General features: G+C 41.2%; 1 protein-coding gene across 1 annotated transcript in view; it reads left to right on the forward strand.

Annotated features, from left to right (window-relative positions):
* The window catches only part of LOC132826026 (protein AMBP-like), a 58912-nt gene extending 45537 nt beyond the window's left edge, over positions 1 to 13375 (forward strand). The window contains exons 3-9 of the mRNA XM_060841747.1: positions 485 to 567; positions 3555 to 3668; positions 3751 to 3852; positions 8324 to 8367; positions 9610 to 9691; positions 9961 to 10128; positions 13338 to 13375. Of these exons, the coding sequence (XP_060697730.1) occupies positions 485 to 567; positions 3555 to 3668; positions 3751 to 3852; positions 8324 to 8367; positions 9610 to 9691; positions 9961 to 10128; positions 13338 to 13375 (631 nt within the window). The remainder of the gene's footprint in view (positions 1 to 484; positions 568 to 3554; positions 3669 to 3750; positions 3853 to 8323; positions 8368 to 9609; positions 9692 to 9960; positions 10129 to 13337) is intronic.
* The last annotated feature ends 1339 nt before the right edge of the window (positions 13376 to 14714 follow it).

Below are 14714 nucleotides of genomic sequence, written 5' to 3' on the forward strand. Positions count from 1 at the left end.
TCCCTGGAGCTTTGGATGCTGAGGGGTGACCTTATAGAGGTTTATAAAATCATGAGGGGCATGAATAGAGTGAATATCTAAGGTCTTTTTTCAATGGGAGGAAAGTCCAAAACTAGAGGGGATATATATAAGGTGAGAGGAGAATGATATAAAAGGAACCTAAGGGGAACTGTTTCATGTCGAGGGTGGTGCGTGCATGAAACAAGCAGCCAGAGGAAGTGGTGGCGGCTGGTACAATAACAACATTTAAAAGGCAGCCTGATGGGTATATGAACTGGAAGGGTTTAGAGTACAATGGGATTAGATTAGTTTATATCTGGTCAGCACGGATGGGTTGGACTGAAGGGTCTGTTCTATGCTGTACATCTCTATGACTCACCACCTTGGGTCGCTACTGTCTAAAATGTAGCCTGTTGTGGAGTAATACAGCAATCCTATACTACAACACAGTTTATCTCTCTGTGCTTTCTCTTTTTATTGTTAGGAATGGAAGCTCGTGTGTTCAGGTGGTGGCAGAGTACAATGTGCAAGATCTTCCAGGACACTTTGTATTTAATACCACTAATGGTAAGACAAAGCTCTCAATGCAAGTCAATTGGTCCTTCTGTGAGACTTAAAGAAAATGTGACATAGGAGAGATGGCCAAATAGATATTAAATGGTGATATGAACAATACTGAATGGGATGAAATGAAAGATACTGAATGGTTAGATTAGAAGAACATTGAATGGAGTGACATGAAGGAGTGATATGAATGTTATTGAATGGGGTGATATTAAGGACATTGTAACAGATGATATTAAGGTTATTGCATGGGGAGATTAAATGGTATTGAATAATGTGCGATGAATAATATGAAGGATATTGAATAGGGTGATATGAAGAACATGTTTAAACAAGCTGAGGTAGTTTTAGGGAGGCAATGCCAAAGTGTAGGAACTCAGTATCTGGTCCATTAGTTACCATAAATAGATCTCTGAGGAATGAGATGCCATTTCAATTCAGTTTGGAGCAGGATGAGGAGCAATTGGATCTTCATTTAAGATCAAATAGATGAGCAGAGTCAAGCAGGAAGTGTGGTTTGTGGGACTGTGATCAGAATAGTTCCACTGCAGAATCTCAAGCTCCAAACAGTCTTGGCTGAATCTTCAGATGCTGCACAGTCAGAGAAGCTGCCTTTCACTTGAGCTGTGAAACCAAAATTTAACACATTCTCAAATGTCTAAACAATCCACAGACTTGAAATAGAAAAAGGGCAGGGGAGATCCCTCTAGTATCCTGGCCAATGGTAATCCAAAAATCATCAACACAATCAAATCACAAATGCTCTGTTTCTGGGATCTTGCTGATCACAAATAGGATACAAGATTTGCTCACCCAAGAGAGATTCCAGGCCATGATTGGACAGTGTTAGTCATGGTTGGTCCTATTACCTCATTGGTAGATAAATCCTCTTCTGAAAGATCCTGATTCTATATGAGCAAGTACTCATTTAGAACCAGACAAATCAGGAAGTGAAAAGGAAAAGGGAACAATGACTTTCTGGTTAGTACCAAGAGTGTTCCCCAACTGAGACATTATAACATTCAACACCTCACTATTAGACACAGTGTAAAGCGTCCCCTACATTGTCCCCATTGAAAACCTCCAGGACAATGACAACATGAGGTCAGATAGATGGAGTAAAAATCCCTTGTTTATCTACATCAAAAGGACAGCATGGGGTAACTCTACACTGTCCCCATCAAATATTCCCAAGATAGAGATGATACTGTGTGAGATTCCCTATACTGTCCCCATCAAATATTCCCAAGTCAGGACCAGCACTGGGTTAGATTCAGAATAAAGCTCTCTCTATACTGTCTCCATCAAATACTCCGAGGACAGTGATAACGTACAGTTAGACATAGAGTAAAGCTTCCTCAACTCTTTGAAACTAAATTAAAGTTTCCTCTTCTCTTTTAAATTGATAGTAAAGCTTTCTCTACTCTTCTGAACCAAAAGTAAAGTTCCCTCGAATCTTTTAAAATGAATGTAAAGCATCTCAACACTTTCCTCATCAAACACTCCCAGAACAGGGACAGCAGAGGGTTGGATAGAGAGTAAAGATTCCGCTACAGTTTTAAACTGAAATTAAAGCTTTTTCGACACTGTCTCCATCCAACACTCCCAGAACAAGGACAGCCGCATGAGGTGGTACAGCGCAAGATGAGCAAACTTTATTCAAAGAGATATAGTTTTAAAAGTGTTTTTAAAGAAGAGGGCACTCAAGAAGGATTAGATTTCAGAATAAAGTCCACAAGTTGAGGCCCAGTCCATGGAATGTTCCTCTACCAGTGACAGAGTGAGGAAAACCAGGATCATCGAGATTCCAGAATGGAAACAGCAAAGAGACTTGGTGGGAATTGGAGGGTGCGCAGAGATTACAGAGTTATGGAGGGGGCAAGCCAAGGAGGGATTCAAAAACTCTGGGCTGATGTTTGCTCACTTGCTCAGTGAGTACAAAGGTGATGTCGGAGCAGCACATGGCTTGAGTTTGGATGCAGCAACAATGTCTGAATGAGCTGACGTTCTGAAGGGTGGATAATTGAAGGTTGGCCAGGGCAACTGTCACATTTATAGGTAACACCCATATTCAGTATTTAATCATGATATACACATGATGGAGGCTGTTTAAAGGAGGTTTACACAATTGTAATGAACGATTATCGAATTGTTGGACAGACTGGGCCTGTTTCCACTGGAGTGGACCAGTTTGGAATTAGACAGCACAGTTTTAAAATTAGACAGCATCTTTTTAAACCTGAGATACGAAGAATTTTTTTTTCTCTGAAACGAACTTTGGAACTCTGCCTCAGAAGCTGAAGGAGATCGGAAATTGAAATATTGTTAGGCAGAAAAATAGAGTGTGACAAGGGTGTAGATGGAAATTTGGAACTTGTAACTCATACAGATCAGCCACAAATCTTATTGAAAGGCAGCGCAGAATCGAGAGTCTGGATGACCTATTTCTGCCCCTGCTTGATGTTTCATAAAGTAGGTTCAGCAGATGAGCTAAGGCACAGTGGAATAAATAATGTAACTGATGTGGAAATGGGTGTTCTTAGTGATGAATATTGATTTGTGCTTGAAGCTCATTTCAAGGTGAATTAGGGCACTAGGTTTGTAAAATGTTTCATTCATCCTTCGATAGATGTTAGGGAGAGGAATGGTGCCAAACCAGAAAGTAGAGTTTGTGGTGGTAACCAAACAAAATTGGTTTAGGTCTTCTCAGTATTTAATTGGAGGACATTTCTGTTTGTCCATTGATGGACATTGGAGCAATATTGTGACAATGTTGAGGGCGAGAGTGACGTGTGCTGAGGTAGAGCTGGCTGCAATCAATGTACATGGGAAAAACTAAGGTAGTGCAGAACTTGAGGTTGCACTTATGTAATGGAAGGGGTAATGACCTTGGAGAGGAAAGATGGGTTGGAGGTGGGTAACAGTTTCTAAGAAGAAGGGTCACACCCAATAAAGAAACTAATTAAGCAGTTTATGTCTTTCTTTGACAGTCTTTGAAGCCACAGCAGATATGCGAGTCATCAAAACCAACTACCAGGAATATGCTTTAATACTGTATGACAGAATGAAAGGAGTGAATCAAACAAAATCAGTGGCCTTGTTGGGTAAGAGATTATACATCAGCTGCTCCACTCACCACTTTCTCAGATTGATTTCTGGATATTTAACTAAGTACTCATCTCACAGGAAGGACACGGAAGCTGAGCAAGGAGATCAATGAAGAGTTCAAAGAGTTTGCATTAAGACACAGGGTCCCAGAGAGCATGATCATCTTTCTACCTGAGAAAGGTAAGCACATCAAGAGCCCCTAGGCCCCATTGCAACCTGTCAGTTATTTCCAGCTGTGCACTGTTCCATTACAATGATCTGATGGGTCCCAATTACAATGGGTTAATGCCCAGCTGATATCAATACCAGCCAAGTTAGATCCCAGATACAAACCTGGCTAGATCGATCATAATTATATTTAAATTTTTGTTACTGAAATAAGCTTTAAGTGAAACATACACATTCACTTCGTCGGGGTTTTTTTGCAATCAAGAAAACAAACAAAATTTTATTCACAACAGAAATGAAGATCACCAAGAAATGAACCATTCTATTAACTTAAACAAGATTTTAAAGCACATAGTAAAAGTAACCCAAGCACTCTTTACAGACTGAATAGAAACAACATTTTTTTTTTGGAATCAATCCCCTTTGGTCGACCTTACAAGCACCATTACAATTCCGAGAACATCTGGTCTATACCAGCTAATTTCTAACAGAGGGACTTGTTTTTATTTTGTTGGTGGGCTTGGAGTATTTAAAATCTTAACAGATCTGCTAGAGCTCTTTCTTAATCATTATTAGAATTGTGTGCTGCTGACTGAGCTTCCTCTCAGTGCTGTGCTCTCCCTGATACCGCTTCTATTTCTTTTCTTCCTTTTTTAGAACTTCAAAACCTTTAGTTCTTTTTCACTGACTCGATCGAAACAATCCAGTCTGGGACTATTAATTGTAAGATAAGCTAATTATTCTAAAATTTTATGTCAGGAATGCTGCTTAGTATGTGTCACTCAGTTGAAAGACTTGTTTGTACTTCAGAGCTTAATGTGTTCTTCCCAGTCAAACAACTGACCAACACAGACTCGTAAAGAAAATCAGAGTCTGAAAAATTCTCTCTCAAGCCCTTTTGATAGTTCTTAAGTATTCTGGGTAACTTCCTCTCACTTTTAATTATGGATGTTGCAGATTTTAAAAAGCAGCCTTACAGGAAACAATATTAAAATAACAAATGTATAAACATCAGTTATATCACATCTGTCCTCGAAAAGAATGGAAGTGTATCTGAAAGAGGCATCGTATATCAAAATCATCTTAACACTAATTCTATGTCACACAACAGTTAATGTGTTAACCGATAACTTGGATTCAGTTTCCAAGTGCTCTGATGTTTATTTCTTTTCTTATTTCCTTCACTAATACTTTGTTTTTCAGTAATGACACTCAGATATAGTTTCTGAATCAGTTTCTGAGTAGGCTGTTTGGTATAAATTGTTCCATACCAAATAGAAACATGGAAATGAAGAGCAGAAGGAGGTCATTCAGCCCTTCGAGCTGCCATTCAATATGACCGTGGCTGATCATCCAACTCTTGTTCTTGCTTTCTTCCAAATGTTTTGATTCTTTTACCCTAAAACTTCTTCATGAAAATATTCAATGTTTTGACCTCAATTGCTTTTTGTGGCAGAGAATTCCACAGGTTCACCACATTTCCCCTCATCCCAGTCCTAAATGGCCTACCCCATATCTGTGACCCCTGGATCTGGATTCCTGATCATAGGGAACATCCTCCCTGTGTTTACCCTATCTCGTCCTGTTAGATCTGTCTCCATATGTCTGTTGCGTTCTTACTTAAGAAGGTGGACAAGCTGTCTCAACTTTCTTTATCTTCATTCTGTTCAATTAGCTTTTCAAAAATTGTATCTGCATTTCAAATCTGAATTTTCAAATCATCTCCCTGTTTCATAAACTCCTTTTTTTCCTGATTATTTTTTATGGGATTTTGATCCAGTTACGACATAATGAGGAAATAATCCAGGATGCTCGTTTTGAAAGACTTTGGTCATTTCCCAAATAAAGCCAACTCTCTCTATAGGAATAAAGGCAAACCACCGCAGATGCTGTAAATCTGAGACAAACACAGACAATACTGGAGAAGCTCAGCAAGTCCGACAACAACAATGGAGAGAGAAAAACAGTGTAAAATGTTTTGAGCCCAGTATGACTCTTCTTTAGAATGAGTTTGTTTGCTCTGTAGGAATATTTTCGCTACTCTATCACTCCTCCATTTACCAAGTCCTTCTTTAATCCCACTTTGTATAATGAGATTGGTTGTAATCTCTGTGAATTCCTCCCCTTCATATGTTCCCCTTCATCTCCTCTGGAAAAGAAATATCAGCAGCAGCTAGCATCAACCTGTTCTAGTGGTTCTTAACATCATTTCTGGTTTATATTCCTGAGTTGAAGCATAAAGAATGATCTTCCTTTCTGATATAAAATATTTACCACCTTCAGGAGCCTGCTTTTCCTTGTCGATCTCTGAAATAGAATGTTCATGCCTGTCCTCTACCATCTTAGTACATTCTAATGTTTTCTTTGTACCCCTCCCATAGCTTTAGTACCTATTTCCTTCCCTATTCTCTCATTTTGTTTCTGAAGAGCCCTATTACTGCTATTGGTCTCTCATTTCTTCTTGAGCAATTTGCTTTGTTATGTTCACCCTTATTACAATGAAAGCATGTCAATTTGTTTCTACAAATTTTCAGTTCTAGCCTTCCCCCTTTACCACTTTGACATGCCTCTGTCTGTTGTCTACAACTAGCTCCACTTCCATCCACTGGTATTCCCCTCCACCAATTTCCTTGTGGATTTCCATTTGACCATTTCCCAGCATGTAATTATCTATGTGAGATATCATGGGTACCCTCCTGAACTGCTGCTGCACTGATCATGAATATTTGATGCTCATCGAAATAAGTTTTTAAATTTGCATGCATTCTATTTTTGAATTCTTCGATAATCATAGCTTCCCTCACATTTTCAAAATGTTTCTCTAGCTTAAATGATATCAACCACTGACCCCACAGCACTTCTCTCTCCTTTGGAAATTCTACAAGTGTCCGATTAGGTTTCCTCCTCGTAGTCCTAAATTTTTATGAATAAGCTTTAATAGCTCATAAACATTAAGAATTGCATCTTTGACATGTTCATACTCTGCAGATTAATCTTCTGATAGGCTGGCATACACAGCAGCATTGGCTCCTGTCAGCACATCCTCTTATCCTCTTAATCCTCTTCCAACCATTTCGTTTATCTGACTATCTTCTTAATTGAAGCAAAATATCTTTCTTTTTAAATAAGCACTGTTATATCTTTCACATTGAGAAAACTCAAAGCAACGTTCCAAACCACCTCAAACATCATGCAATAAACAGCCCTATAACATGCTGATGCGAACGTGGGGGAGGGTTGATAGGTAAGTTTGCAAATGATAAAGATTGGCCAGGTGGTTGACAATGAGGAAGAAAGTCTTAGATTACAGAAGGGCATAAACAGGTCCGTCAGATCCGTGGGAGATGTAACTTAACCCCCTGATAAATGTGAGGTGATACACTTTGGAAAACGGAACAAAGGAAAGGAGTACTCAGTGAATGGCAGGCCACTAGAAAGCTCAGAGCAACAGAGGAATTTTGGAGTGCTTTTCCACATATCACTGTGGACACAACAAGTTAAGAAGGTAGTTAGGAAGGCATATGGGACACTTGCTTTTATCATAGATTAGAAAAGCAAAGAAGTTTTGATGGAGCGATACAGATCTTTAGTTAAGCCGCAGCTGGAGAACAGTGTGCAGTTCTGGTTACCACACTATAGGAAGGAGGTGATTGCAGTGGACGTGTTCAGAGGAGGTTTACCAGGATGGTCCCTGGGATTGAGCACATCAGCTGTGAAAAGAGGCTGGAGAAGCTTGGGTTGATTTCTTTGGAGCAGAAAATATTGATGAGGGGACCTGAGAGAGGTGTATACTATTTAAATATATAAAAAGGAAAAGAGAGGTCGAAGTGAACACAGGCCCCTTAGAAAATGAACCTGGTGAGACAGTTAGGTGGAACAAGGAAGTGGCAGCTTTTCTCCATTGAAATAATATTGCGTCCTTTTGGCATCCCTTACAAAATGACCAACTTCACTTGTTCCCAGAGTACACTCCATTTGCCGGTGTTTTGCCCACACATTTAACCGATCTATTTCTACCATTCAACCATGAGGATACTCACATCCCTTTTGCACCAATACATTCGGGCATTTCCTTCCATTGAGATAAAAAGTTATCTTTCTATTCCTGCAACCAAAGTGGATAACCTCATTCAATTCTCGTCTTGACATTGCTAGCTCAATGTGCTGTAATTCCTCTTGCATTTAGAATCACTTTCATTCTAAAAGAGAAAGAGAGAGAAAAAAAGAGGAGAAAGGAGGGAGAGGTCAAGAGAGACAAATTAGAGGAGTCTGAGAGAAATGAAACAAAGTGAACATCAGTTCCCCTGTTTTGTACATGATATGGACTCACTGAGATCTGATTGCCATACTGTGGTTTGAATGAGGAAGATAATTCATGATTACAGAGCCTCCCGACCCCCCCTGGTTTGAATGACCATCATGAAATGTCAATGTTGGTTCGTGTTTACAGACAGGACCCTAACTGTGTATCTGTTTCTAACAGGAGCATGTGTTCCATGGGACCCCATCCCAGAGTCATCGGTCAAGGTGAGGCAATCAGTCAGGTCACTTCCTAAATAGTCAGCCATGAGGACAGAAGATGTTGGAATTGAGTGTTGCAGTGAGCAGTGTTTGGGAGATGTACAGAGCGGATCAGCTCAGTGACTGGCTCTAGGTCATTGACAAAGTGAAGTGCGTAAAAGATTAGTGATGGGAACTCTGCTGACCAGGGTAGACCTGTGTCTGTTACTGAGGGGATAGCAAACAGCTTGATGTGGTCCAAAAGGAATTAACAAAGCAACATATCACTTTAACCTCTATGATGGGAACGATAACCTGGAATAATCCTGACAGTTGTTGTTGTATGTTCGTTAATCTAGTTTCAGAATGTTCAAACGATAGCTGGTTTATTACTGACGGGTGTACAGTTCCGCACGCTTCATCTGACAGCGCTGAACCATAGGCTTTCTCAGCCAGCTCTCAGTCATGTCCCCCTTACTTCTTCATTGTTTGATTTTGATTTGATTTGATTTATTATTGTCACATGTACTGAGATATAGTGAAAAGTATTGTAATGCGTACTAATCAGACAAATCATATCTTACATAAGTACATCAGGGTAATAGAACAGAATACAGACTATAGTGTTACAGCTACATAGAAGGTGCAGAGGAAGATCAACTCTAATATATGAGAAGTCAATTCATAAGTCTGATAATAGTGGGGAAGAAGCTGTTCTTAAATCTGATGGTGTGTGTTTTTGAATTTTTGTATCTTTTGGCCGATGGAAGAAAGGGGAAGAGAGTTGGAATGGTCTTTGATCAGGTTGGCTATTTTCCCAAGACAGCAGGAAGTGTGAGTGGAGTCAATGGAAGGAAGGCTGGTTCTTGTGATGGACTGGGATGTGTTCACAACTCTCTAGAATTTCTTATGGCCTTGGGCAGAGTGGTTGCCAAACCAAGCTGTGATATAGCTGGATAGGATGCTTTCTTTAGTTCATCTATAAAAATTGATGAGTCGTTACAGACATGCCAAATTTCTTTCACCTTCTGAGGAAGTAGAGGCATTGATCTGCTTGCTTGACCATCACATTGACATGAATGGACTAGGAAGGATTGTTAATGATATTTACTGCTAGGAACTTGATGTCTTGAATACCACCACCTCAGCACCATTGATACAGACAGTGGTGTGTCCTCCACTCCACTTCATCTTCAATTTTCTGGTCCTTATGTAATTCTGGAATGTTTTCTCCATCTCTCATTCTCTCTGTCTCTCTTGCTGCACAAGGATCGCAAACGTCGAGCACTTGGAGGGCAAGATGAGGAAGGGTCTGGCTTTGAAGACTTCATGAACACAACTCATACTGCAGGTGAGAGCAGCATGGGATACGGTGTTGGATCTAACACTGGCTCTATTACTGAGAACAGAGTGGGAAACAGCCCCGATGGGAAAAATTCCCTTATAAAGCAATCTGAGAATAACTGTATGAAGATTGGTCCTGATTCCCAAGTTATTGGAATGGGAAGGGTAGGCGTACTAAGTGGCCCTCCATCGGGTATGGTTAGGGTTAGTATTTGGGTTAGGAAGGTTCATGTATTTGATGATAAATTAATCCCGTCGTTTGCTTTTGCTCTGAAGGATCCTGTCAACTGGCACCTGATGCTGGGCCCTGCTTCGGCCATGTGCCAAAATTCTACTACAACCACAGCTCAATGGCCTGTCAGACGTTCAATTATGGTGGTTGTCTTGGAAACGGAAACAACTTTAAGACAGAGCAGGAATGTTTGCAGAGATGCAGGACTGTAGGTGAGATAATCCCCAAGCTCAAACAGTGAATATACATTCCTCCGTCAATACTGAGAGAGCCATAGAGTCACTATGATGCAGAAGATGGCCATTCAGCCCACTGACGTCCATGCTGGTTTGATATACTGCAATCCAATTCAGTCCCAACTCTTTATTCAACATTCTTTTGCATTTATTTTGTTCAGGTTTTTCCATTTTTCCAATTATTCATCATCTCTGATTCCAACAGTGCCAGAAGCAGAAATTCCAGTTTAATTTTATTTGCCACTCTAAGCAAGTCTTCTTCACATTTCCCCATATCTCTTACCCAGCACTTTCAATCAGTGCTCCCTGACACAATCAGTGATTGGGAACAGCTTTTTCATGCCAATCTTATAAATGCTGTTTATAATCTTGTAAATCATGAATAAATCACCCCTTATTCTGCTTTACTCCCCGGAGGACTAATCTCACTTGGCCCCTCGCAGCTCCAACAAACTCAACATAACTCACACTGAGTTAAGAAAAGTAAGATTCAGCACCAACTAGGCCAGAGAGTTTTACTTATGAAAAGAGACTGAACAGTGACTCGGGTAGTTCTTAGAGCAGAGGAGATTGAGAGGGGGCATGATTGACATGTATAGACTAACAAGGGACACAGACAGGGTAAACAGGAAGAAACTGTTACCTGTGGTGGCAGGATCAGTGACCTGAGAGAAGAGTAAGGGGCAAAGATTTGGAGAAGAAATGAGGAAGGGAGTTTTCACCCAGAGGGGGGTGGAAATCTGGAACTCACTGCCTATAATGGGTGGGAGAGGCAGAAACTCTCGGAGCATTGAAGTAGTATTTAGATATGCTCTTGTGATGCCAAGGCATACAAGGCTTTGGCCAAGTGCTGGAAAATGGGCTTAGAATAGTTAGGTGATTGCTTTTGACTGACATAGACTAGATGTGCTAAAGGGCTATAACCCTCTATGAGTCTTACCCCAGGAATACTCATGCATACACTCATTCAGGAGCTCAGTCACAGGACACCTGTCTGTGTACATTTTCAGTCAGGGTACTCCTCTGAACAGGTGCATTATGGGTCAATGGACAGATTGACCACTCTAAATAGGAAAAAGCTGCACCACTTTCTCGCTGTCATTTCGAACAGCCGTCACTTTCCCACATCACTAGCATCTGGCACCTTACCCTCTGCCAGTTTTTATGTCTGTGTCTTGATAGTAAATGTTAACAGGCCATTCCACCATGGGAGCTGACAGTTGTGTCTGTAATAGATGTTAGTGATCCTCAGTGTGACTGCCTGTTGCCTATGTGTATCTACTCTTTGTGATCCTCTTTCTAATACCTCTGTGTGTGTGTGTGTGTGTGTGTGTGTGTTTCAGCTGCCTGTAGATTGCCTATGGAACCTGGTCCATGCAAGTCAATTATTCCTCTCTGGGCTTTTGACTCTGCTGCTGGTGCATGTGTACCCTTCACGTACAGTGGGTGTCAAGGAAATGGAAACAAGTTCTACACCAAGAAGGAGTGTGAGGAATACTGTGATGCTGTCCCAGAAGGTATGGCATACATGAAGACTTGGTTGAGGGGTGGAGTGGTGGGAGGTAAATATTGCAGGACCTTATTTACATTAACCCTTTATGCTACACTGCATATGTTCCTGTATTCATTCCAGCTGCTGATTCCAGATATATTTCAACTGGGACTGGCTATATTTCCTGATCAATTTCATTTCATGGTTAAACTCACAGTCATCAACCAGCGTTCTGCTGGTGGTGGCTGAAGTGGGACAAGTGTCCGAGGGGCTTTGTACGTGGGAAATCATGTCTCACAAACTTGATGGAGTTTTTTGAAGAAGCAACAAAGAGGATTGACGACGACAGAGCAGTAAATGTGATCTATATGGACTTCAGCAAGGTGTTCGACAAGGTTCCCCATGGGATACTATTTAGCAAGGTTAGATCTCGTGGAATACAGGGAGAACTAGCCATTTGGATACAGAACTGGCTCAAAGGTATAAAACAGGGTGGTGGTGGAGGGTTGCTTTTCAGACTGGAGGCCTGTGACCAGTGGAGTCCCACAAGGATTGGTGCTGGCCCTCTATTTTCCATAATTTATATAAATGATTTGGATGTGAGCATAGGAGGTATAGTTAGTAAATTTGCACAAAATTGGAGGTGTAGTGGACAGCGAAGAAGGTTACCTCAGATTACAACGGGATCTTGATCAGAGGGGCAAATGGGCTGAGAAGTGGCAGATGGAGTTTAATTTAGATAACTGTGAGGTATTGCATTTTGGGAAAGCAAATCTTAGCAGGATTTATACACCTAATGGTAAGGTCCTCGGGAATGTTGCTGAACAAAGAGACCTTGGAGTGCAGGTTCATAGCTCTTTGAAAATAGAGTCTCAGGTAGATAGGATAGTGAAGAAGGCATTTGATATGCTTTCCTTTATTGTCAGAGTATTGAGTACAGGAGTTGGGAGGTCATGTTGCAGCTTTACAGGACATAGGTTAGGCCATTTTTGGAATATTGCATGAAATTCTGGTCTCCTTCCTATCGGAAAGATGTTGTGAAACTTAAAAGGGCTCAGAAAAGATTTACAAGGATGTTGCCAGGGTTGGAAAATTTGAGCTATAGGGAGAGGTTGAATAGGATGGGCTGTTTTCCCTGGAGCATCGGAGGCTGAGGGGTGACCTTACAGAGGTTTATAAAATCACGAGGGGCATGGATAGGAGAAATAGAAAAAGTCTTTTCCCTGGGGTTGGGAGATCCAGAACTAGAGGATATGGGTTTAGGATGAGAGGTGAAAGATATAAAAGAGACCTAAGGGGCAACTTTTCCATGCAGAGGGTGGAGTGTGTATGGAATGAGCTGCCAGAGGAAGTGGTGGAGGCTGGTACAATTACAATATTCAAAACGCATCTGGATGGATATATGAATAGGAAGGGTTTAGAGGAATATGGGCGAGGTTCTGGCAGGTGGGACTAGATTGGGTTGGGATATCTGGTCAGCATGGACAAGTTGGACTGAAGGGTCTGTTTCCATGCTGTACATCTCTATGACTCTATAAGAGAGACAGTAATCAGAAGGCTCTTAACTGTTCAGTGCATGGGGGTAAATATTGCGAAAAGAACAGGGCCTCCCTAAGAGCTTCACTTGCTGTCACGCTGTGTGGCACTGACCTGGAACCAGCTGTGATGACACTGACCCTACTCTCTTTTACAGAAGATGATGAGCTTCTGGTTGTTGCCAAGAAAGTGTAGCTGGAAATAAAAGAAGAAACCAGTGAGAGCAATGATGGAAATAATCATTAAAGTGATGACTTCGAGTGATCCATCAGACACTTTGTACGGCCTGATCCTAAAGGATAGAAGGAGGGAGTTTGCTCAAATTCCAGCTCAGTTTTGTGACCATGCCTCCAAACTAATTGATCAATAAAATTCTGTAATTGAAAATACTCGCGTCTCCAGGGTGTGGATTGTTCAATGTGCAACATTCTGATCTATACAAGGGGTTCCCAGGTACTCTCATTTTGGCACCACATGTCTTATATCACCATTACCAGCAACAAGAGCATGAGATTTTGAGAGCAAAGTGTGCTCTCTTCACGTCGGGTGGCATGGTGGCTCAGTTGTTAGCACTGCTGCCTCACAGCGTCAGGGATCTTGGGTCGATTCCGGCCTCAGGTAACTGTCTGTGTGGAGTTTGCACATTCTCCCTGTGTACGTGTGGGTTTCCTCCCACAATCCAAAGATGTACAGGTTAGGAGAATTGCGCATGATAAATTGCCCATTGTGTTCAGGGATGTGTATGTTTGAGGCATTAGTCAGGGGAAATGTTGTATAATAGGGTTGGGTGGGATAATTTTCAGAGGATCAGTGTTGAGTTGTTGGGCCAAATGTAATGTGGGTATTTGAGAAAAGGTGTCTATTCTTCCCTTGAAAGGGTTACCTCCTTGGACTGCTGCAGTCCATCAGCATTGACTGTTTAACTGGAATTCTGGCACATTTCTCAGCAAACCTCACATCATTTAAACCTCTACAATATTTCAACTGATATGACCCAACCAGTTCAGCCCAGCATTTCCTTCTAGAAAGGACATCACTCAACAAGATGGACTTTTACAACAATCAGTGATAATTTCATGAGGCTTGTTTTTAACTCCAAATTTATTCATGAAAGTTTGTTGCTATGATGGGACGAGAAGCTTTAAAGTCACAGCATAAGCCTGGATAACTAGGCCCAGTGACATTAGTATCAGCCAATTTTTTCATTCCACATGATGTCAAGAAATGGTTGGAGTTGCTGGACACAGTAAATGCTATTGGTCCTGATAGCATTCTGGCAATTGTACTGAAGACTTGCGCTCCCAAAGTTGCCACTCCTTTACCCAGCTGTTCTAATACAGCTACAACACAGACATCTACCCGACAACGAGGAAAATTGCCCAAAAGTGTCCTGTTCATAAAAAGCAGGATAAATCCAATGAGGCCAAGTACTGCCCCATCAGTCTACTCTCGATCATCAGTAAGTGATGGAAAATGTCATCAACATGCTATCAAGTAACACCTTCTCAGCAATAACCTGCTCATTGATGCCTAG

This window comes from Hemiscyllium ocellatum, chromosome 21, assembly GCF_020745735.1.
Source record: "Hemiscyllium ocellatum isolate sHemOce1 chromosome 21, sHemOce1.pat.X.cur, whole genome shotgun sequence".
Classification (NCBI taxonomy): Eukaryota; Metazoa; Chordata; class Chondrichthyes; order Orectolobiformes; family Hemiscylliidae; genus Hemiscyllium; species Hemiscyllium ocellatum.